This window comes from Equus asinus, chromosome 9, assembly GCF_041296235.1.
Source record: "Equus asinus isolate D_3611 breed Donkey chromosome 9, EquAss-T2T_v2, whole genome shotgun sequence".
Classification (NCBI taxonomy): Eukaryota; Metazoa; Chordata; class Mammalia; order Perissodactyla; family Equidae; genus Equus; species Equus asinus.
This window is the reverse complement of record NC_091798.1, coordinates 75,072,681-75,097,240: the sequence shown is the minus strand read 5'-3', so window position 1 is coordinate 75,097,240 and position 24,560 is coordinate 75,072,681. Positions and strand designations below refer to the sequence as shown.

Sequence of the window (24,560 nt, the reverse complement as noted above, 5' to 3'; positions counted from 1 at the left end):
ATCAAAGATCTTTTCTGACCACAATGATATGAAACTAGAAATGAATTAGAAGAAGAAAACTGGAAAATTCACAAATATGTGGAGATTAAACAACATAAGACTGCCCAACAAATGGGTCAAAGATGAAATCAAAGGAGAAATCAAAAAATACCTTGAGACAAATAAAAATGGAAATACAACAGACCAGAACTAATGGGATGCAGCAAAAACAGTTCTAAGAGGGCAGTTCATAGCAATAAATGCCTGCCTGAAGAAACAAGAAAAAGCTCAAACAACCTAACTTTACACCTCAAAGAACTAGAAAGAAGAATGAGTGAAGCTCAAAGTTAGTTGAGGGAAGGAAATAACAAAGATCAGAGCAGAAATAAATGCAATAGAGATTAAAAAGACAATAAGAAGGATCAATGGTACTTAAGAGCTGATGTTTTGAAAAGATAAACAAAATTGACAAACCTCTGGCTAGATGCACCAGGAAAAAAAGAGGACTCACACCAAATTGGACAACCCAGAACAAATGGATACATTCTTAGAAACATGCAACCTACCAAGACTGAATCATGCAGAAATAGAAAATCTGAACAGACCAATTACTAATAAGGAGATTGAATCAGTAATCGAAAACCTCCCAACAAACAAAAGTCCAGGACAAGATGGCTTCACTGGTGAATTGTACTAAGCATTCAAAGAAGAATTAATATCAGTCTTCTCAAACTCTTCCAAAAAAAACAGAAGAGGATGGAACATTTTCAAACTCATTTTACAAGGCCAGCATTACCCTGATACTGAAACTAGACAAAGATACCACAGAAAAGAAAATTACAGGCCAGTATCCCTCATGAACATAGATGCAAAAAGCCTCCATAAAATATTAGCAAACCAAATTCTGCAATACATTAGAAAGCTCATACACCATAATCAAGTGGGATTTATTTGGCTCAACATCTGCAAATCAATGTAATACACCACATTAACAAAATGAAGGATAAAACTCATATGATAATATGAACAGATACAGAGAAAGCATTTGAAAAAATTCAATATCCATTTGTGATGAAAAGTCTTAGCAAAGGTGCGTATTGAGGGCATGTACCTCAACATAATAAAGGCCATCTATGACAAGCCCACAGCTAACATTATACTCAACAGTGAAAAGCTAAAAGCTTTTCCAATAAGATTTAGAACAAGACAAGGATGCTCAGTCTCAGCACTTTTATTCCACATAGTATTGGAAGTCCTAGCCAGAGCAATTAGGCAAGAAAAGAAATAAAAAGCATCTAAATCAGGGGCTGGCCCCGTGGCTGAGTGGTTAAGTTCGCGCGCTCCGCAGCAGGCGGCCCAGTGTTTCGTTGGTTCGAATCCTGGGCGCGGACATGGCACTGCTCATCAGACCACGCTGAGGCAGCGTCCCACATGCCACAACTAGAAGAACCCACAATGAAGAATACACAACTATGTACCGGGGGGCTTTGGGGAGAAAAAGGAAAAAATAAAATCTTTAAAAAAAATAAAAATAAAAAAAAATAAAAAAAAAAAAGCATCTAAATCAGAAAGAAGTAAAACTGTCACAATTTGCAGATGACATGATTTTATATATAAAACCCCTAAAGATTCTATCAAAAAATTGTTAGAACTAATAAACAAATTCAGTAAAGTTGCAGATACAGAATCAATATACAAAAATCTGTTGCATTTCTATACACTAATAATGAACTATCAGAAAGAGAAATAAAACAATCCTATTTACAATTGCATCAAAAAGAATACAATACCTAGGAATAAATTTAACCAAGGAGGTGAAAGACCTATACATTGAAAACTCTAAGACATTAATGAAATAAATTGAAGAAGAAAAATAAATAGAAAGATATTCTGTGCTCATGGATTCGAAGAATATTGTTAAAATGTCCATACTACCCAAAGCAATCTATAAATTCCACCACAAGGGAACCCTTGTGCACTGTTGATGGGAATGTAAATTGGTGAAGTCACTATGGAAAGCAGTATGGAAGTTCCTCCAAAAACAGAAAATAGAACTACCATATGATCCAGCAATTCCACTTCTGCATATTTATCCAAAGAAAATGAAAATTCAAAGATATATGCATCCCCATGTTCATTGCAGCATTATTTACAGTAGTGAACATGTGGAAACGAGCTAAGTGTCCATCAGTGGATGAATGGATTAAAGAAAGTGAATACACACACACACACACACACACACACAGGAATATTATTCAGCCATAAAAATAATAAGGAAATCTTGCCATTTGCAACAACACGGATGGACCTTGAGGGCATTATGCTAAGTGAAATAAGTCAAAGACAAAGACAAATAACCATATGATCTCACTTATATGTAGAATCTAAAACAAAAAACACAAAAAATGAGCTTATAGATTGGTGGTTGCCAGGGGTGGGGATGGATGAAATGTGTGAAGGAGGTCAAAAGGTATAAACTTCCTTGGGGGCTGGCCCCATGGCCGAGTGGTTAAGTTCGCGCGCTCCACTGTAGGTGGCCCAGTGTTTTGTTGGTTTGAATCCTGGGCGCGGACATGGCACTGCTCATCAAACCACGCTGAGGCAGCGTCCCACATGCCACAACTAGAAGGACCCACAACGAAGAATATACAACTATGTACCAGGGGGCTTTGGGGAGAAAAAGGAAAAAAATAAAATCTTTAAAAAAAAAAAAAAGTATAAACTTCCAGTTATAAAGTAAATAGTTAATACTTATTGTATGTCTGAAAGTTTCTAAGAAAATAAATCTTGAAAGTTCTCATCACAAGAAAAAAAATTTTGTAACTATTATATGCTGACAGATGTTAACTAGACTTATTGTGGTAATAATTTTACAATATATACAAATATCAAATTGTTATATTGTACATCTGAAACTAATATGTCAATTATACCTCAACAAAATTAAAAAACTAAGGTAGTGGAATCCATAAAGGGTATAAGAAAACACATTGATAATTAGTTGCTCCTGCCGTTTTATCTCAAATAGATTAAATATTTACTCATTTCATTATACAAACTACATGATCAACCCTTTAATTAAAAATAGAAAGCGTAATAACCCTATTGAGTGGATTAGCTGGCCAGCAATGCCCCCAAGAACAGGAAAAGGATGAGTCACTGTAGAGTGAATGAACAATACCATCCAAGAACACCTGTGGGGTTTTTTTCTTCAATTACCCTGGCCTTCAAAAAGTCTATAAAGAGGGGCCAGCCCTGTGGCTTAGTGTTTAACTTTGGCACACTCTGCGTCGGTGGTGCGGGTTCACGGGTTCAGATCCCAGGTGCACACCTATATCCCTTGTCAGCCATGCTGTGGCGGCAACCCACATACAAAATATAGGAAAATTGGTACAGATGTTAGCTCAGAGTAAATCTTCCTCAAGCAAAAAAAGAGGAAGATTTGCGACAGATGTTAACTCAGGGCTAATCTTCCTCACCCAAAAAAAGAAAGTCTATAAAGTAAAACATTTAGAATCACTTAAAGTTATTTTTAGCTTATAAACTTGAAGGGGAGAAACTCATAGTTTTTTGACTAAATGAAAAGGAGATACTTAAAAAAGACCATCTTATTTTCCCCCACTGGCTGCCATCTTTTGCCTCTTTAATTCTGAGAGGCCCATTGCCTCATAAAGCTCTTCTGGTTGATCATATGTAATCCAGAAAAGAAAGAGTTCATTGATGGTTTTTCTTTCCCTTTTAGGCAAAGAAGGAAACTTCTAAGCCAAAAGCTGATGAAAAAAAGACGAGTTAAAGTTCACACTATTTGGTAAGTTGAGTGTTTGTTGTAAATGAAGACAACTGTATCTTCTACCAACCTATGTGTTATACGTGAAAGAAACTAAGTCCGCCTCTTGAGTATTTCACATTCTCTTTATACTCTTGGCATGAAATACACATTGTAAAGTCTAGAGAGTAATACACTGAAAAGCCCTAAATGGGATGATTGTGCTACTGGAATGTATAAAAACATTAATCTTATAATTAAGAACTCTCTAAGATATTAGGCCAGGTTCTTAAAGAAAATGACAATCTAAGTCCAGTTGACTCTTTGAAACCCAAATGCTCATGACACAGGTTACTGTGGCAAAGCAAAATCAGCATGTTACATTTATGGTGAAATGTTAGTGATATTACCCAAAATATCAACACATGGTGGAGTGGGGAGAAGTACCCCTTAGGATCTGGTGGAAATTGCAGGGTTTTTGGAACAAGGGCAAAGGAAAAGATTGACTACTTTTTTTCGTCTTAGTTTTGGGACATAAAGTACTATGTTGGCTCTACTTTGTGGTAACTGAATGGATCTCATGGATGCGGGAATCTCCGAGATCTATCTTGAGAGCTGGGCCCTTATTAACTTCAGAGAGGTCTTATGCTAAGCTGAAAAGCTTACAACCACTTTCTGACCAAATCCCAAAGAGAAATCAAAACGTAGGTTAAATTGGGGTAGGCTGTCTCACCACGATCTACTTTTATTTCCTATAAAGAGGGAGGTACACTCAGAACTGCTCCAAAGATTTTCCCCCAAATTATAAAAATTTTCTGTTAATAATCCACTCTCATGTTTACTTATAGGAAACTCCTTCTTATTGTCTGTTATACAATGCTTTTCCTAAATGTTATGTTTACTGTGCCTGTAACAAGAAAATTATATATCAAGTGGTTCACTGGATTTTTTTCTTTGAATTTTTCAAGGTATCTGCATATAAAATCTTCAGCTGGTGGATGGTGACTTTTGAAGAACAAAAGGCTTTGACAACAGAACATTTTCCTGGGTGGCTTCTAGACAAGGGTATTTGTGGAGGCTTTTGACATCCTAGACATTGGTTTGTTATTCTTTTCCTGGAAAGAAATTGAATTTGTCTGGTTCACCTGTGTTATTGTACTGAGTATTGATAAACTTTGGATTTTTAAAAATTGCCTTGGGTTGGGAGAGAAAGGAACTTTATATTTCTAAGATATATTTGATAGTTTCTTAAAGCAACACACACGAGAAAAGGAAAAATCTTTGCAAACTTTTGCACATTCTACATAGTGCCTGTAAATCTCATTTGTATTTTCAGTTTGCACTTAAATTTTTTGTTGTCATTAGCATTTGAAAAACAATGCTTTAAACATTCTTCAGTGTTCTGATTTCTCATTACCCCTTTCCTCTTGGGCTTTTGAACCGTATTTGATGTTTCTTTGGGTTAATGTTTGTAAGTCAAACATTAAATATTGTACATTGGGCACTTATCACCACTCGGGCTGCTGATAAGAAGTTAATAGATAACCTGGACAGACCAGGAAGCACCACACCCCTTTTCAGGTTGAACTCTTCTTTCCCGAAGGTTGGGACTTCTTTGCACCTTATAGCCAGCAGAAAACATACTGAGACTTGAATCAAGTCAGAAGAGCAAATTGCAGACTATTATGTCACCGCATAGCAAGTTCCAAGAATTAAATCTAATTCTTAGGCTATTCCTATGGCTTGAACTGTTGGTTTACTGTGTTAAGCTGTGCTTTCCATTCCCTCTGTATAAACCTAAGCAGCAATTGTTTGCTGAGAGCAAATGCCACTTTAGTCTTTGCACTGTATCGCATCTGGCTTCATGGAATTTTACCAAATACACACACTTCTGCTTTTAAAAAAAAAAAAAAGATATCTGAAATTTAAAAATTTGCTTTTCCCCCACAGCAATTTAAGGCTCCGATTCTTGCACCTTTGAATGGGTTCTCTGAGTGGTTTATGATCATAGAACTGATCTCATTGATGGGATTTTGAAAAATATTTAATTTCATCCTTAGTTCCTAGTAGTGAATAAAGGAACAGACCAGGTACATATCATAAAACTGATCAAGAATTTATTTTAGAGAGAACAGCCTTCCTTAGCATCTGTTTCAAGTTTTTGTTAGGACTGAGCAGACTTCACTAAAAATATCACCAATACTGTCTAATGGAGGGGCAAGCAAAAATAACATTGCTTATAATGGGCAAATTTTATTAATACTCTAAAAATTCTCTTTAAAAAGCACGCGCATAGCTATGGGATTTCAAACTTCCCCCACTTTCAATGCTGTCTCTCTCGTCAGAGATGCAGGCATTAGCCTATTATTCTGAATCTGGGAACTATAAGCCAGTGTTTCAGAGGCTAAATAGACCTTTTCAAGGCACTACCAAGAAAATGAAAAACACTTTTCCTGAGGGATTTTAAATATGTGTCTAGTTCCATTTGGGTAGTATAGTTTTTTGTTGGAAAAAGAAAAAATGAAACCTTTGACATTGACAGATGTGTTTGTAAGGATATGGCTGCAGTATTATTAATTTCCATGCATATATAGAAGTATTTTTAAATGACCTACCAAAATCCAGATTAGAGAAGTGCCTGTAAAAGTAAACAAATGTCTTCAAGACTTGGGTGTTTGCTAATAATTAATGATGACTTGTATAAGCTACAGGATCTGAATCAGTCCTTTTCACCCATCTAATTAGGAGGAAATAATTGCAAATATCTGCGTAGAGGTAAATAACTTTTTATTACCAAAAAGGTTTTTGCACATTGTTGTGGCAATATTATGTCTATTTAGAAAATAGACTTCTCCAAAAGGAAATGAAAATAGGTTCTTCAGGTGACCAAAACTGAAAATCGCTATTTCCATGTTTCATTAATCAAGCTATAAAATACAATTAAAGAAAAATATTTTACATTAAAATGTTGGCTTTGTATGTTTTTTAGAAGGAAAATACCTGTGGGTGGAAATTACCAGCGATTTGTTTGTTTTTCTCAAACTATCAAGGCACACAATATGTATAAATGGAATTGTAAACACATTTATGTCCAGAAAAGTCATTAGTCCGTAATGTATTAGAACAACACATTTCGACATTTTTCATATCATATTCCTTTATCTTAAATTGTGCAGTATATTAAGAAAACTCAAAAGACTCGAAAGACAACACATTATCCTTATTTAGGCTAATGTAAGCAACTATTTTGTTTCACAATACGTTATTTATTGGAGACTCTGCAATGACTTGTGGGCAGTAAGTGCCAGTAAGAAGTTTTTCAGGAATTATACACTAGGCCAAGCAAGGAGCAGGGAGAGGCAGCAACGCCTACCTCAGGATCAGTAGCTGTCAGGTTCAACTTCAAATAAGAGCTTTCTGCTCTAGCACTGAATGCATTCAGCTTTTTCAGAAGGGACACTATCAGTCAGGGTCCCTGAGGAAACTTCACGACACACTCAGATTAGGATTATCAGAGGAGGGTTCTGCAATAGGTTGTTTTTTGTTTGTTCATTTGATTTAATAAAGGTGTGGGCAGGAAACCACAAGTACAACCGGGTCTAGTGAAAGCCAGGCTCCCACTTCACCGTCATCCTGGAGGGATGAGAGGAGGAAGCCATTGCTAGAATGCGGAAATGGCGAAGGCTGTCAGGAAAGAGGGCCACCTCTCTGGAGCTGAGACCTTCAGTGGAGGCCAGCCTGAAGCCACCTGCAAGGGAACCAGGAGAATAAACACCCCACCTACTCTCTCCCCCATCCCAGCTCCAATCTGCCCTACTTGGAGATTGAACAAAAAGCCTGAGGGCAAGGAAGCCTGCTGTGAGCCTACAGATCAGCACCCCACTGGGCATGGAGCAAGGAAGAGAAAAGTGGACAGCAGATCAGGTGCCCCCTAGCTCAGTCACTGATCCACGTGTTCATTGTTCAGAAGCCCCCACTATTCAAAGTCTTCCGAGGAGACTGATACAACAGCTTATAAATGACAAACACGTGGGGAGCAGGGGCTTGGAGACCTCAGTGCTTAAATATATAAAATTAGAAGAATAAGGTACTTTACTCCTCCATAGAAGGGAACCCACCACTTGGATTAACATTACGGGGCAACACCTGTAAATGAAACACGGGGTGGCAATGACCCACTGATGAAGAAATTAACAGCCAGTCTTCTCATAGGAACCGTCAAATGAATAAAGAGTTGAAGGAAAAGGAAGTATCTTCAGGGAGAGCCAAAATAGCCCCCTCTAGTTTGAAAATATTCACATTCGACAAAATGTTGGTGATTACAGATCACAGGAACCGGCAGGGAACAAATCATTAGAGCAGTTCAAGCTTTTCATTTTGCAGCCACACTCTGATTTTATCAAAATTCTTATCCATCCAACGTATATTTTCCTCGATGGTTTCAATTGTTTGTTGGACACAACGAAGCTGAGAACCATTTTCTTTCAAAGAGCTGAAGAATCCTTTTACCTTGTGAGGAAAAAAGGGGTTTTTTAAATTGTTTTATTACGTTACACAAATATAAGTTCAGGCTGTTAAAACTGAAGCCAAAATTCCAGTATTTGTCAAAATTCTACATAGAAGGCAGCGCCAGGTGTCTGGATACGATTATATACACATAAACTTCAGCTATATGAAATGAGCTCATGCCTCATGATGTCAAGTTTTGTGTTTTTTTCTCTGCAGCTTTTTTATTTATTCACAGTTGCCATATTCTAAAAGACTTCACTGTTTACCATTTTGTAATTAAGGTTTAATTGAGTGTGTCTATTTAATGTGTATTCTGTCATATACACACAGATGCAAAGTTAATTTTTTTAAACATGATATCTAAAAAGCAGAATGTGCAGCGTATCTTCTTTGCCAAGCAAAACAGTTTCAACCACAGAAGTGCAGTTTTTCTCTATGGGCCTGGCCTCCTGTGTTATTAGAGAAACACTGTGGGGAAGGGGGGTCTTAGCAAGTTATGGTGGCAATACCCCAAACCCTGCCAAATTTTTTTTGTCCTAATCCACAATTCATATATTGTTCCCTCAAGATAAAATCCACACAAAGTTCCCTGTGTTTTAAAGAGATAAGGGACTCTTGGCTATGTCCTCCCAAATATCTTTGTTGGTGTTTCATTGCTGAGTATCTTGACCCCTTTAAGCTCACAGGAGGAACAGGCTGCCTCTGCCACAGCGGTGACCATTGTGTGACTCCATTTCACCTTAAAGCGTTGTTAATTTTTTCCCATAAATGCTCACAGTATGAATCCATCACTTTTTGATTTTGTAGACAGGAAGCAGGTCTAGGCCAAGACGTATTATTTATTCAGCATGGATTCCAGACAGTTAATTCCTTAAAAATCCATGTCATACTATCATATTGTAAGTTTGGGAATAAGGGAGGTTAAGAATAGACTTTTGAAAGATCAAATTCCAATTTTAAGTGCTGCAGGGTTGTTTTAAAATTATATCTGAGTACAACTTTTCAGTGAGCTGAAGGCACGCCCTCCCGCTGTAGCAACCTGAACACACTTCCACTCCTCTGTCCCCCCTCAAATTGCAGCTCAAACTACTGTGCGTACTCTCAGAACTCAAGATTGATATTCAATAAAAACAAACCATGCTGGGCATACTCTTCAAAAGTCAAACCACATCAATAAATTTACTAATTGGTCAAATTATTTAATTAATCCTGAAGGCGTCCATCATGAGTATCATTAAAAAACACACCTACAAGAGCTGTCACAACGCCAGCTGTTAACCCTTGCCCTTAAACTTTTCCTGACCCAAAATCTCTGTCCTGTCTTCCCTGCCTTGGGAAATGCAGCATCTCAACTGATTATTTGATTCAAACCTGGCTCCTTGAGAACATTTTCTGAGCAATAAAGTAGCGTGGGATAGGGATAGAAAAACAAGTTTATCCTACTAACTTGTTCGACCTTAACTTCTCTGGGACTCAGTTTCCTCATCTGTAGAATAAAGATGTTCTCTACATGGCAGAGCATTGGTGAGGATGTCGTTATGTAACGGGAAAGCGCAGAACCTAAACCAAGCATGTATCAGGACTCAACCTCATCCATTTATCGAGGAATATTTACTCTGGTACTTATTCATCCCTCTGGCTTAATTACTGTGCTGGACACTGAGGATGAGACCATGAATCAGGCAAGCATCCTCCCCTCATGGAGCTTACAGCCTACCTGGGGAGATAAGCAATAAACTATGTTTACTATAAATATACTGCTGTGGAGAAAATAAATCGGGGCTTCGATAGTAACCAGGGAGGATGTGGCCTGCTTTAGACAGAGTGGTCTGGGAAGGTGACATTTGAGCTGAGACCTCTAAAGGATAAAATGAGCCTTTCCAGTGAAAAGTTGGGGAAAGGGCAAGCCAGGCAGAGAAGAAAAAGTGCAGAGGCTTAGGGAGAGGAGAAACACCTGGTGGCCCAGGAGCAGGAGGAGGAGGCTGAGTGGCTGGAGTGTTGTGAGAGAGTGGACACAGAAGAGCCTGTGAGAACTGGCTGGAGAGATGGGCGGGAGCCAGGTCATCACGGTCTTGTGCACTTAAGAAGGAGAGGTCGGGGATTTACTGCAAGAGCAATAGGCACGGTTTCAAGAAGGAGTCAGTCATGGGATGACTTGTGAAAATGGCTTGGTATTGGCAAAGTGGCAGGAGGGAGGCCAGTTAGGATGCTATTGCCATAGCCAGGCAAGAGATGAGAAAAGCTTGGACAGGGGAAGGGTAGAGAAGGCCATAGATATGGGGCATGTGCTGGAGGCAGAGCCAACAAGACTTGGGGATGAACTGGATGTGAAGGGAAGGAAGGGCTCAGGCTGACTCCTACAGTTTCAATGTCAGGAGGATGCTCTCCATCCCGACAATATCTCAGGCTCTTTCATTTCCATGCCCTGCCTCAGGATTTTTGCACCTGATGTTTCCTCTGCACATAGCACTCTCCTCCTGGATAGCTGCATTCCCTTCAATATCTGCTCAAATGTCTCCTAATCATCCCACAGAACATAGCACCATCCCTTACCCAGTCACACTCTCTCCTTACCTTGCCTTATTCATCTTCAGAGCATGTAACTACCTGTCATAGGTTGATTTGTCTGTAATTGTCTGATTCCCCAAGTAGAATTTAAGCTCTGTGAGGGCAGGGGCTTTGTCTATTCTGTTCATCATCATAGCCCCAGAACCTAAAACCACACCTGCCATATAGTAAGAGTGTAATATGTCCTGAATGTACAGATGAGGAAAGAAATGAATGAACAAGTGAATGAATGAAATGTTTTGTTACTACAGATCTGATCCATGGACAACAGTCTAACTAGTCACAGCCTACGGATGGCTCTTCAGTCATCACACAAAATACCTCTGCTGTGGACCTCGCTAGAGTTCAAGCCTGAATTATGATGTGCAATTTTACAAGCCTGGGAGGCTACTGAAAACTGGAGAAAAAATAAGGGATGTGACATTTCTTTTGCGTTTTCAAAGCACTCTCCTTATATTAGGCTAGATCATGGTGTAACCAGATTACACAATAGAACTATCCCTAAAAAAATTATTAGGCTCTCAGCTTTTATCCAAATTCAGCATATTTTTAAAACCATGTGAAATTTCTTCCACAACTTTACCATAGAAAACATAGAAGAGACACCACAAAATAATGGCCCTCACATCAAATTCCTCAGAGTTTAAGACTGGGAGAAAAGTCTGCTTTTGTATATTCCATGGTTTCCTCTTAACCAGACAATGGGAATAATTCATACTGTTTTCTCATTTTTCTCTGACTGCTAGGAAGCTGTGCTAAATTTAGGGTACAATTGCAATAAATTATCCTCAGCATAAATCTCTCATACAGTTTACCTCTTTCTATTATGAAGCTTTTTGTTCTTTAACATTTCTTTTATATATGGACCTTATAAGTTGCCTAAAATTCTTTCTGAAAGTAGATGGTATATAAATAAGTAATGAGAAATCGTGGACTTAGATAGTGGAGGATCTAGATTCCAGATTGAAACTAGACTCAAGATGTAGTCCATGAACAAAAGTCAGGAGTCCAATAGGACCACAGTTTGTAAGCATTTCTTTAAATGGAAGCATGTATGTTGTTGACCAGAGCTAAGACTTCACGTGTTTGCGAAAAGGCACAGTTTCCAATAGTTTATTTGTAACTGATTTTTGCTTATGTCAACAACACCATACTATCCGAAAAGAACGTCTGTTAAGTGACAACATCCATTTCTAACTCATTACACCCTTAGAGTATTTTGTCTACCCCGCATTTATTAGCCAACTGTCACTTAAATTTAAAAAGAAAGTTTGTGTTTTCTTACCTCTTCAAGCCGTGCTCTTGTGGAGAATTGATTTGTTGTTCCCATGACCATGTAGCTTATGGAAGGTGAGCCAAGTTCGAACCTAGAAATGGAAATTGCAAAATGTATTGTGAAATATTTATTCGATCAACATGTAATTTTAAGTGCCTCATATATGTTACAGCATTTAACTAAAAACTGGTTGGGCATGAAAAAGATATAAGACATGATCCCTACCCTCCAACGGGCTAAGATCTAGCTGTAAAAAATAAGTACACCAACAGCTGAATAAAAGATTAAGTACCCAAAAGAAAATGGTAGAAGTAAATGCTGCAGGAGTTAGACAAGGGCAGATGCAAACAAGCAAGAATGCTAATGAGAGATCTGGGCTGCTTGTGCGGAACGAGGAGGCTTCAAACAGGTCAGTGGGTGCAAGAAGGGATTATTCCAGACGGAATGGGAAACTGGCCTATCCAGATTCATTAGTGAGCATGTATGAGTTTCAGATTTTCTAAGGATATTTTAAGTACCTCTAGTTCCTATCTTCAATCAAAAAAAATCCCTTTAGATTCTCACTGTTGTTTTACAAACAAAGCTTAAAACACAGCCAGGTTAGGGAACTTTTTCAGTCATAGCACAGTTTTTGGCACTACTTACTTTTGCACAAGTTTATTCCAGTTTTCCCTCAGAAACTTCCAGGCCAGTGGATATCCCACTGGGTTTCTGCCAATAGATGTAAGAATATCTGGAAACTCTTGAGTTTTTATTATATCTCCCTTAAAACTTTGATCTAGTAGCCTAGAATAGTTAAGAGAAGAAATGTTATTAGCAATGAATATGCCCTGAAAAAGTTATGAATGATTTCAATAAAAAAAACTTGTGAAAGAACAAAGCCAATTTGCCAATAATAAAGACCAAAAGATAAATAGGTAACCAGAGCCCTGATAAACTCGCCATAGCTACGTAATAATAAAAACTAACATTTATACTGTGTTTACAACACCCATTCTCATATATTCTCATTTGCTCCTAAGAATAGCTAAGAAAGCTGTATCTAGTGTATATTTCTAAATGTGTTATTTTAAAGATACACAAATACATACTCCTTTAAATAGTTTTCCTAACACCTGCTTCCCCCTAATTATTTACCACATTCATTAGATGTGTGCCCACTTGAATAAATGTTCCCAACAGAATAGGCAATTCCTGGCCAAGAGAACAAAAATAGATGCCAGAGGGATGTGACCTAATTTAATTTCTCCTGGCCATATGAACATGAATGAATGACTCACCACTGAAGCTTCTCCTTATTTTGGCTCATACAGAGGGCAAATTCAATTCGGTTTTTCTCGGTACTGGACAAAGATGACTGATATTTACTAAAAAGAAAATCCCATCCTTCAGGGTTCTGGGCCCCCACAGCAAACACTGCCATGGTCACGTCACTGGGCATGCTGTGGAAAAGAACACACCCAGTGAGCATCTGAGATGTAGGAAGTGTGTTTGGATGCATAATGGTGAGCAATTATGAACTGATAAACTTGATCCCATGATCAAAGAAGCATGCCTGGAAATATGAACAAAAATAACCTTTTCTTCAGTTACAGTTTATGAAAGTGGCAAGAGACCGTATCTAAAATTAGGTTTTAAGTAGCCTTCTCAAAAATGTCATGTGAAATGCTCTTTTATAGATACCAACATATCTAATGTACTTTAACAATGTGGGGTGACTCGATAGGTGGTCACTTTTCAAGCTGAAGAAAAGAAATTCAAACTAGACTCAGGAGACAGTCCATGAACAAAAGCCAGGAATCCAACAGGACCACGTTTGTCAACATTTCTTTAAATGGAAGCATGTATATTGTTGGCTTAATATTTCCTGGATGGGATTTAAGCCCCAAACATAAAAGGACTTAAGAATAAATTTCCAGATATGGGAAGATCCTACTTTGCTTAGAGAGTATATACCCTCCACTCCATCAGGGACTTTGGAGGCCCAAAGAAGCTCCTAGGAGATGCATTGCCTCTGTTTCTGTCTAGTATAGCTGTCTCAGTTCTGATAAGGTTTTGTATCCCTGGCTATATAACATGGGAATTATTCTAATCCCATTCTAACTCTCCAGACATTTGACCTTTGTGCATAGAATTTCCCTCCTAGCATTTCTTGAAACAGAAAGTGGGGAGAAAGCATAGATAAATCTTAAAAAGCAATTTATTTTCCAAAACAAGGGTGGCAGAGGAGATTTGTCTTTACTTGCTTTTTCTCCCAACATTTAGCACTGATGTGAACCAACTGGTTGTTTGTAAGGACAGACCTCAGATTTCCATTGGCTTCCTTCCACTCTCTGAAATAGCCTTCTGCCCTCTGCACACAGGGCTGATACTTGCGCACACAGGCAAGGAGGAGGAGCTGACTCCGCAGCATTCGCTCTGAGACTGAGCCCTCGTCCGTCCAAGTCTGCTTATCAATGAGGTCCCTCAGCAGCCTGATGAGAAAGGACTGAGGGAAAGCCACACGTGTCACCAGTACTGTCCCAGGTCACCTCATGTTTTGTATAATTCAATATACCCTCAGGTGATGGGGAATATTTTTTAAAGTTTAATCCAACTCTTATCTTTAAAACCATGCAGTTCTGTTTATATTTAATTATCAAAGGGGTCAAAAACAGGAGGTAATGATGAATGATTTTAGTGTTTGCGTAACAAACTTTTATAAATATAGCCTTATCTACTTAAAATCAGGATGAACTACCACTTTTAAAACAAACTAAAAGAGACAGCGTATATGACTAAATTTCAAAAGCAATTTATACAACAGGACTTCATGACATTTTGCCAAAAATAACAATTTTGTGCCTCTTGCTCAAGTACCTAAGTCCCAGAATATCTTAATAGCAATGATCATAACACAGAAGTAAAATAAAGGATTTGCAAAAGGAAAGGAATAATAAATGCATGGAAATTAAGTACAGAATGTAACAATGCCATGCCTATTTTTAGTGCCCAAATAAAACCAAAATTTGTGCTAGTCAATCCAAATACTGAATTAATTTTTATTTACTTTTCTTTAATCTATATCAAAACATATATATATATACACACACACAAAGGTCAGAACTCATTTACACACCCACACAAAAACAAACCAGTTATGTAACTATTCCATTTATTTCAGGCTTTTACCTTGAATTGAGTTTCTACTTCATTCATGTCTCTTTTCTCCATTAACTTATACATAGGTATCAGCTCATTCAAACCTTGGAACACAGGCATAATTTCAGTTTCATGTTTGAGGTACAGGATTAAATCCAGGGCTTTTTCAATCGAGACCTTTCCAATGCTGGTCAAGAGACACCATGGTTAGCAGTTTAACAGAAAATCCAGGAAATCAACTTCTGTTTCAAAAGATATTTTACCAATCTGCCAGCAAAACATTCAATCAGATATGATTGCCCCCTTATAAATAATGATCTTTATATTAGTATCTCTTCTGTCTCACGCAACAACGTGTGGCATGTTTACACTGTGGAGGAAGTTGCTCAGACAATAGAGCTATGGCAAAGTTGTGGTTAAGCCAAAACGGAGGTTGACCACATCTGCCCTCTATGAAACATCACACTGTGTGCCGACCTTCCAGAGTAGGATGGGATTTTGATCCAAGACCCTTCAGGAAGCCTGGTCAGAGAGACTGCCACTTAGTCAAAAGTATGAGTTCCCAGAGTCAACACATCGTCATCTCCATTTAAAAAAGAAATTGAATCTAGACATAAACCCTTCATTATAGAGGATTGGTGTTAAAAGCTTTAGTGGTAGGACATATACTCATATAAATAAACACAAAACCCTCTAAGATTTAAGCAATAATATGCTATGGAGTGGAATATTTTTAGATATGTTCTGTTTTTTTTTTAAAGATTGGCACCTGAGCTAACAACTGTTGCCAATCTTTTTTTTTTTTCTGCTTTTTCTCCCCAAATCCCCCAAGTACATAGTTGTATATTTTAGTTGTGGGTCCTTTTAGTTGTCGTATGTGGGATGCTGCCTCAGCGTGGCCTAATCCAATCCGCGCCCAGGATTGGAACCAGCGAAACCCTGGGCCACCAAAGCAAAGCGCGAACTTAACCACTCGGCCATGGGGCCAGCCCTAGAGTGGAATATTTTTAGGAAGACAGAAACATCTAGATAAGCAACCCCTATCTTTATCTCCCATTGCTTGTTGTCACCTCAAGAGGCCCAGAAAAAGAATATTTACAGAATTATTCCTTCCCACCTGGGTGATTCCACTTAGGACTTCAATATTGAAGGAGTTTTAGGCTTGGGGACTATTTCCTTAAAAACAATTGTCATGGGGCAAAAAATTAGAGTGAACACTATCCTCAACAATTCAAAGGTCATTTGGTTGGGTCATATTTTATGAGCTGTATTCCCTAAAGATGCTGTGAAGTTCAGGTATCCAGGTTGGGAGTGGGGGAAATCCCTCCTTTAATCTAAGAGATGTAATACAAACTTGAGCCTGGGCCACTTGCTCTTCAAGGAAGGCCAAGATTGTCAAAGACCTAGCAGGAGAGAAACCCGATCTGTTATAACAGGGCCAGAAAAAGCTGCAGGACAAGGCCTTAGGGACAAGGCAAGGGGTTTCTCCAGGATGTTGGTCTCCTCGTTTTCTACACTTTTGCCTCAGTCTGATCTGAGTTGTTAATGAAAAAAACTAAAACACAGAGGCTTTCCTTTATCTTACTCAGCAGACACAAACTGGAGGTTAATCATAAGGCTAAAAGGAACTTTGAATTGTTAGAAGAACTTAGGGGGAAACACCCTTCAACATATTAGCAATCAATCATTTTCATCTTTAGAAATCAAGAATTTGAGTGATAACAGCTGCTTTCAGAAATAAACCAAGACTTTGAGGAGCTTGTTTACCTGACAAGCTGAAATACATTATTAATGAGACTGGCCCGATCATTACTGCTGATTGCTGTGTGTGTTCGTTTTAAAAGGTCAATCAGAGAATCCCATCCATCATCTTCGTAATGCACAATGTAATAGCCATTCATTCCCACGTTCAATTTGATCCATTCCACCTCTTCTGGGAGGATGAGCACGTCTAAAGCAAATAAAATAAATCATAGCTCCATTTTCTCTCTTGAGTAGTGAAAGCTTTTCTGATCAGAGACTGGACAAGAAAACTAAAGACAAGTTTAATACTGAACAATTTTAATACTGAAATGAGTTTCATATTGAACACATGTCTTTTAGAAACCAGAAAACAGCATCCCAATAGACAACCCAACCCTAGTTTTAGACACCAATTTTGTGAGATTTATAGATCTATAAAAAGAATGCAGCCATGTTTCAGGCCATACATACGACATAACCCAGCAATGTTAACAAAGTAATGGGGAATTTTCACTAGTAATCCCTCGTTCTTAGCATTACATAACTCAATGGGTTTAATCTCTATCTGGCAAGATATTGGCCTTCTTTTTTGCAACCAGATAGTATTTTCAAACCTATATTCTTCACTAGAAATTGAAAAGCCAAAGATTTGCTGAAGATAAAGGTTGACCTGATCCTTTTTGTTTTAATCAAGATAAATAGCAAAAGAAACCTAGAATATAAATCCTACACATTTACACAGTTCCTTCTTGGATTAACCTAGTTATTTCCACAATAAATTACCTGTTTTTGTCTTCAGCAAAAATCTATGGACTGAGTCTGATTTGCTGGTTATGAACGTCAACGGAACATGCCACAGGTACCTAAAAGAAAGAAGAATGGATTGTTTATTCCTTGATTCAATTCAACAAGCAGTTATTCGATTACCTATCATGTGCCAAATACTAGCCAGTTGAAGAAAAGGACGGTACCAAAAGTACAGTAGCCAAGAGCTTGAAACATTCCTCGCCTGGTTTCCAGCTTTGTAGGCGGTGCCAGCTCACGTAATATTCATCCTTCTTGAACTCGTTGATTAAAGTTAGGAATTTGGGCTCAAGTGACAGCCTTACAGTGATTGGCTGATGGAGCTCAGAGGGCCCAACTTAAAAACCATGACCAAATTGACATTATGTGCCTCCCAAGTCATATACTAAGAATAACACAACATCACTTCCGTGGATGTGGCAGTGATGCTTAACCTGAATCTGATCATGAAGAAACAGCAAAAAAACCAATTTGGAGGACATTCTATAAAATAACTTGCCTGTACTCTTCACAAATGTCAAGGTCAAGAAAGACAAAGACTGATGAACTATTTAAGAAAAAAGGACTAAAGAGATGTGACAATTAATACAATATGATCCTATACTAAATCCTGAACCAGAATTTTTTTCTTTTGCTATAAAGATATTATTAGGACAATTGGAAAAAGTTGAGTAAGGTTCATAGATTAGATAATAGTATTATATCTAGTTCATTTCATAATTTTTATAATTGTGCTGTTGTTAAATAAGTGAATTCTCTTGTTTTTTAGGAAATACCACACTGAAGTATTTCAGGGTAAAGGGGCCTCACATCTCCAACTTACTCTCAAACAGTTAAAAAATATATACTATATATGTGGCCTGAGAGAGAGAAAGAGAGAGCATGTTTTTTCGAACTGTTTGACATTTCAGGTTATATATGGAGAAAGGTTACATTTCAGGTTCTCTCTTCTCTAGAGAGAGAGAGAAAGAGAAAGCAAATGTGGTGAAGAATTAACATATATCTGGGTAAAGAATATATGGGAATTCTTTGGACTCTTCTTACAACATCTCCATAAGTCTGAAATTATTTCAAAATAAAATTTTTTTTAAACAGTGTTCATCCAGGGTCAATCAAGTTGCAGTGTCTCATTTCCAGCGATGTCCTTCTACAGCATTAAGCTGACAAACAGGTTCCAGGATCTAACTCAGACTTCCAAAGAAGAGAAGAGTCAGAATTCCCAGAAATCACCTAAATGTTTATATCCTTAACTCCAACCCAAATGCCAGGCATTATTGTAATTTAGTGGCAGTTGCTTAGATTGGAGCTGACTACAAGCCAGTAACAGGAAATTGCGATCCTATCAAACTGCAAAACTTGAGAATGTTAAAATAATTATATATCATCAACTTTACTGAGATGAACCAAGGTTTAAAACCACCTCATCCTTTGGGGAAGATGGTGGTGTATAAGTCACCTTCACAGGGGACATAGATTTGATTGAAGTATTTTAGCAATAAAGGGAAGGGCACTATTTCAAAAATAAGATTTCATCCTACAAGGCAGATGTTACCTAGGCAACAAAATGAGTGTCTCTCTATGAACATTACCCAGTATCTGGGGCATCCTCTGGTCCTTTCATATAGTGCTCTTGCTTCATGTGTACGTTCCTCCCTCTCACTGTGATGGTCACCAGGGGAAAGCCCTTCTGCAGCGTCCAGGTGTTCATCATGGTTTTCACATCAAGGCCCTCCTGTCGCCAGTGCTGCTTTAGACAGAGAAAGGCAGATGCGTGACCTACTTTAAGAAGAGAGAACCCAGGGCCAGCCCAGTGGTGCAGCAGTTAAGTGCGCACGTTCCGCTCCAACGGCCCAGGGTTTGCTGGTTCAGATCCCAGGTGCGCACATGGTACCACTTGGCAAGCCATGCTGTGGCAGGCATCCCACATATAAACTGGAGGAAGATGGGCATGGATGTTAGCTCAGGGCCAGTCTTCCTCAGCAGAAAGAGGAAGATTGGCAGCAGTTAGCTCAGGACTAATCTTCCTCAAAAAAAAAGAGAGAACCCAAGCTTGTGCTCACAGGGCTGATAACTGTTGACAACCTTCTCTGAGAAGCTCTTCCTTATCCCTTCCTCTGCTCCCTTCCCCCACTGTCTCCAGGCATAGCTTGTCGGTTAAAGTGCCAACTGTTTACTTTTCATTCTCTTCCTCTACACCTGTATGTCTTGAGAGCAGGTACCATATCTGGTTACATTGGGCACACCTTGGGCTTGGCATGGGGCACAAAGCAGGCATGTGAATGAATGAAGAGAGAGAAGGGAGAGAAAGTGGCCAGGTGTTCAACACCTACATAACTATGCTGGCTCTCAGACAAGCAAGATGGGAAAAAATGTTCAGTCAAGAGCCTGTACTTCCAAAGTGAGAACACCAAGATGGCCCACACTCAACAAACAGCTGGGAACTCAAAAGAGGATATATTCTTTGATACTAAAAAAGCTTTTAAAAAAATATTTAAGAGCAGTAAAAGGATAAAATATACTATAGGACAAATCTAGAAATGATTGAATAAAGCCGTCTCCAAAAACAAAAAAGCTAAGAAAATAAAAATATGGTGGATAAAATTCTGTTGAATCTCCAGACTCACCCTCAGCTGCCTATGAAAATATTCCACAAGTCCAGATAAAGAGAGACTCAGACTGTGTTGTGACTCAGATGCCATGAATTTTTTATAGCTTAGCAGTTAAAAACATGAGTTAAATCTAAATTCAAATCCCCACTCTGCAATTTACTAACCATATGCCTTTGGATTTCATATTCTCATCTGTTAAAATAGGGACAGTAGTACCCTGCTCATAAATGTATTGTGAAGACTAAAAGAGATGATACACAAAGCGCTTAGCATATGTCTGACACACAGTAAGTGCTCAAGAATGCTCATCCTCATAATTTGTTTTTTCACAAATGAAGAGCCAGGGAAATGACTGACATAGTCTGACTGATACAGCCCTAATCTCCCATAGAAACATGGCACAAATTCACTACTTTATAGAGAGTGAAGCCAAAAAGATTAGTATCAGTGAGATGTGTTACAAAAGAAAACTGTGAAAACCCCTTGTGTAGATAATTTTTAAGAAAAATTGTAAAAGGCTGTCAGTCTGGTATAGTTTGAAGGTAGTCTTAAGCAGAGTGAGGGTGATATAAGCAAGGATCTCAGAATGTTTAGCACAGAGCTATCCTTCAACGAATACAGAGTAAAAGAATGTGTGTAGCCATAACACATACAGATGTAAAAACTTACTGAGGATGAAGATGAATGTTGACCTCTAGAGCAAAAGCCATCCATCCTTTGTGCACCATCTGTAGGGCAAATCTAAAACCCGAAAATAAACACATCACTCTCGGCTCTGTAGAGAACACTCCTGATTCTTCTCAGAGGGATTATTACGGTGCAGGAAAAAAAAAACCCCAAGATAAGATAATAAGCCTGTCAATCCCAAGTGTAGAGACACACAAACATACTCACATTTGCCATGCTATTCCACAGGTCCTCATTTTTTGTGTTTTTATAGCTATACTTCTGGAGATACTGGACAACACCACTTTTAAATGCATCAGCACCAAGATAATCCCTTAGCATATTAAGAATACAAGCTCCCTGAAAAAGACAGTATACATAATTGTTAGCTAGGTTTTGGTCTTAATCTCATCTACCATCACAGTCTATTTTGGAATAATTCTTTTAAAATGCAATTATAGTAATGTTTTTAATGTCCGGCAATTTGTGAAACAGAGAAAGTGAGTTGAACCTGGAGTTGTCTAGGCAGGGGGATCAGACATGACTGTTCATGCTCTTAGTCCACTGGGGCCGTTATTTTCTATCAGTAACCAAGCCTCCCCTGGGGCAAATTAACATCATCTGCCAGCTCCCATTATTCACAGGTGAGTGGACAATGGTGCAGATTAAACACTGGACCTTGAACCACCATGTGGCTTTCCCACTGCCACTGCAGGGGAGGAGTGGGGAGAGGTAAGTGTAAGAGGTGGAAGCAGAGGTGAGTACCAGGTAAGGAATCATGGAGCCCCAACAGCCTTGAGCACAGAGGACTGAGAGGGCAAGAGTACCAATGACAAACAGAGCAAGAGAATTCCTGGATGTCCTGTATTCCTGTGTGAAGAGCTCTTTCCCCTCACTCCCCTTACACGTAGATCACAGGTCACAAACCCAAATGCCTCCAGCGGCCAGACAAGTGACGTAAACAAGAGAAGTAGTCCAACGGTAAGAAAAATGCTTTCTCATTATTTTCCCGCTGTACGTTCCTTTTTAATACCACATTCTAACCAAGAACTCTCTCTCTCTCAATGTACCACCCTCTTTTAAATCATCTTTGTCTGAGAAATCGTGATTCCCTCTTCCTAGAAAGTCCTTCCTATTTCCTTTCTTCCTGGAAAGCCTCAATTCATCCTTTAAGGCATAACTGGAAATCTCCTCTTTTGGGAGAATTTCTTTGGTCCCCTCAAGGTGGAGGTGGTCTCTGTCTCTCTCCCTCTCTCTCTCTCTCTCTCTCTCTGACTCTAGGGGATGGTGAAGTCACTAGATAGGCAAAGCCTGAATCCCTGAATGTCTACATGGAGTGCATATCACTGCCAATAGGAGTGGTATATTATTTTTTAATTTGTTTTTATTGAGTATAATTGACATATAATATTATTAGTTTCAGGTGTACAACAATGATTTGACATTTTATGTTGTGAAATGATCACCACAATAAGTCTAGTTAACATCTCTCACTATATATAGCTACAAATTTTTTTTCTTGTCATGAGGACTTCTAAGATCTACTCTCAGGAACTTTCAAATATACAATACAGTATTATTAACTATAGTCACCATGCCATATATTACCTCCCCATGACTTATTTATAACTGGAAGTTTGTACCTTTTGACCCCTTTCACTCATTTTGCCCACCCCCCAAACGCTTGCCTCTGGCAACCACCAATCTGTATCAATGAGCTTGTTTTTTAAGATGGCCCATATAAATGAGATCATACATTTGTCTCTGTTGGACTTATTTTGCTTAGCATAACACCCTCAAGGTCCACCCATGTTGTCACAAATAACAAGATTTCATCTTTTTTATGGCTGTATATATATTGCATTTTCTTTATCCATTCATCTATTGATGGACACCTAGGTTGCTTCCACATCATGGCTATTGTAAATAATGCTGCAATGAACATGGGATTGCATATATCTTCGAGTTACAGTTTTTTTTTTTTCTTTGGATAAATACCCAGAAGTGGAATTCCTGGATTGTATGGTAGTTCTATCTTTAATTTTTAGAGCAACTTCTATACTGTTTTCCACCATGGCTGTACCAATTTACATTCCCACCAACAGTGCACAAGTGTTCCCTTTTCTCCACATCCTCACCAATATTTGCTTTTTGATACTACCAGTTCTAACAGGTGTGACGTGCTGTCTCATTGTGGTTTTGATTTGCATTTCCCTGATGATTAGTGATGTTGAGCATCTTTTCATGTACTTGTAGCTATGTGTGTGTCTTCTTTGGGAAAATGTCTATTCAGTTCCTTTGCTCACTTTTTAATCAGATTGATTTTTTTTGTTGTTATTGAGTTGTATGAGTTCTTTATGTTAACCTCTTTCAGACATGTGGTTTACAAATATTTTTTCCATTCCATAGCTTGCCTTTTCATTTTGTTGATGGTTTCCTATGCTGTGCAGAAGAAAGTTTGATGTAGTCCCACTTGTTACTTTTGCTGTTGTTGCTTGTTTTTTTGGTGTCATATAAAAATTTGTTGCTAAGACCCATATCAAGGAGCTTTTTCCCTATGTTTTCCCCTAGGAATTTTATGGTTTCTCGTCTTACATTTAAGTCTTTTTGTGTGTGTGAGGAAGATTGGCCCTGAGCTAACATCTGTCGCTAACCCTCCTATTTTTGCTGAGGAAGACTGGCCTTGAGATAACATCTCTGCTCATCTTCCTCTATTTTGTATGTGGGGTGCTGCCACGGCATGGCTTGATGAGCAGTGCCTGGGTCCGCAGCCAGGATTCAAACCTGTGAACTTAACCACTATGCCATGGGGCCAGCACCTCATTTAAGTGTTTAATCCATTTCAGGTTAATTTTTGTGAGTGGAATAAGACAACGGTCTGATTTCATTCTTTTGCATGTCCAGTTTTCCTAACATCACTTATTGTCCTTTCCCCATTGTATATTCTTGGCTCCTTTGCTGCAAATTAATTGACCATATATGCATGGGTTTATTTCTGGGCTCTCTATTCTCTTCCATTGATCTATGTGTCTGTTTTTGTGTCTGTTTATATGTCTATTTTTATCTCTCCTGCACTATTATGGAAACATCCAAGCAAGAAATACTTTTCTGTTTGCTACAAATAAAACAGCCAAGCATAACAACAAACCACACATTCTCTGCCTCAGAGAGAAGACAACAGAAATGGCTGGGAATGAAAGGGGAAGTGGAAAAGCAGAACCTTGATCTCACAAAGATGGAGCCATGACTTAGTTCTAGTCTCCATTGCCAAGGGAAATACAGGCCCAGTATGACCAGAATCCTCCACCCTGACCCCCACCAAGAGAACCCGGAAATCTGGCTTTTATGTAAAATCTCCCAATTACTAAATGCTGGCAACAATTCCCAATTCTGTTAGTAAACATGTTGTGCAGGACAATACTTTGCGGTCAAAAATACAAACTGTTCCTGAAGGCACTGAAAGGTAAGCTACACAAGGGCAGGAATGTTCGCCTGGTAC

The 24,560-nt window shown here is 38.5% G+C and overlaps 2 protein-coding genes across 54 annotated transcripts in view; one reads left to right on the top strand and one right to left on the bottom strand.

Moving 5' to 3' along the window:
- CAST (calpastatin) overlaps positions 1-6,711 on the top strand; it is a 119,366-nt gene extending 112,655 nt beyond the window's left edge. For all 50 annotated transcript variants that reach the window (XM_070517723.1, XM_070517721.1, XM_014867499.3 and 47 more), the window contains 2 exons: positions 3,722-3,787; positions 4,714-6,711. In XM_070517723.1, the coding sequence (XP_070373824.1) occupies positions 3,722-3,772 (51 nt within the window). In that variant the 3' untranslated portion in view covers positions 3,773-3,787; positions 4,714-6,711. The remainder of the gene's footprint in view (positions 1-3,721; positions 3,788-4,713) is intronic.
- Positions 6,712-6,990: 279 nt separating this feature from the next.
- ERAP1 (endoplasmic reticulum aminopeptidase 1) overlaps positions 6,991-24,560 on the bottom strand; it is a 34,916-nt gene continuing 17,346 nt past the window's right edge. For 2 of the 4 annotated variants that reach the window (XM_070517704.1, XM_014867301.3), the window contains exons 9-19: positions 21,290-21,421; positions 21,065-21,136; positions 19,376-19,533; positions 17,766-17,845; positions 17,007-17,190; positions 15,270-15,426; positions 14,402-14,586; positions 13,379-13,540; positions 12,744-12,884; positions 12,108-12,189; positions 6,991-8,254 (exon numbers count right to left, since the gene is read on the bottom strand). In XM_070517704.1, the coding sequence (XP_070373805.1) occupies positions 8,099-8,254; positions 12,108-12,189; positions 12,744-12,884; positions 13,379-13,540; positions 14,402-14,586; positions 15,270-15,426; positions 17,007-17,190; positions 17,766-17,845; positions 19,376-19,533; positions 21,065-21,136; positions 21,290-21,421 (1,509 nt within the window). In that variant the 3' untranslated portion in view covers positions 6,991-8,098. The remainder of the gene's footprint in view (positions 8,255-12,107; positions 12,190-12,743; positions 12,885-13,378; positions 13,541-14,401; positions 14,587-15,269; positions 15,427-17,006; positions 17,191-17,765; positions 17,846-19,375; positions 19,534-21,064; positions 21,137-21,289; positions 21,422-24,560) is intronic. The other 2 variants (XM_070517705.1, XM_014867313.3) reach the window with 1 other exon arrangement.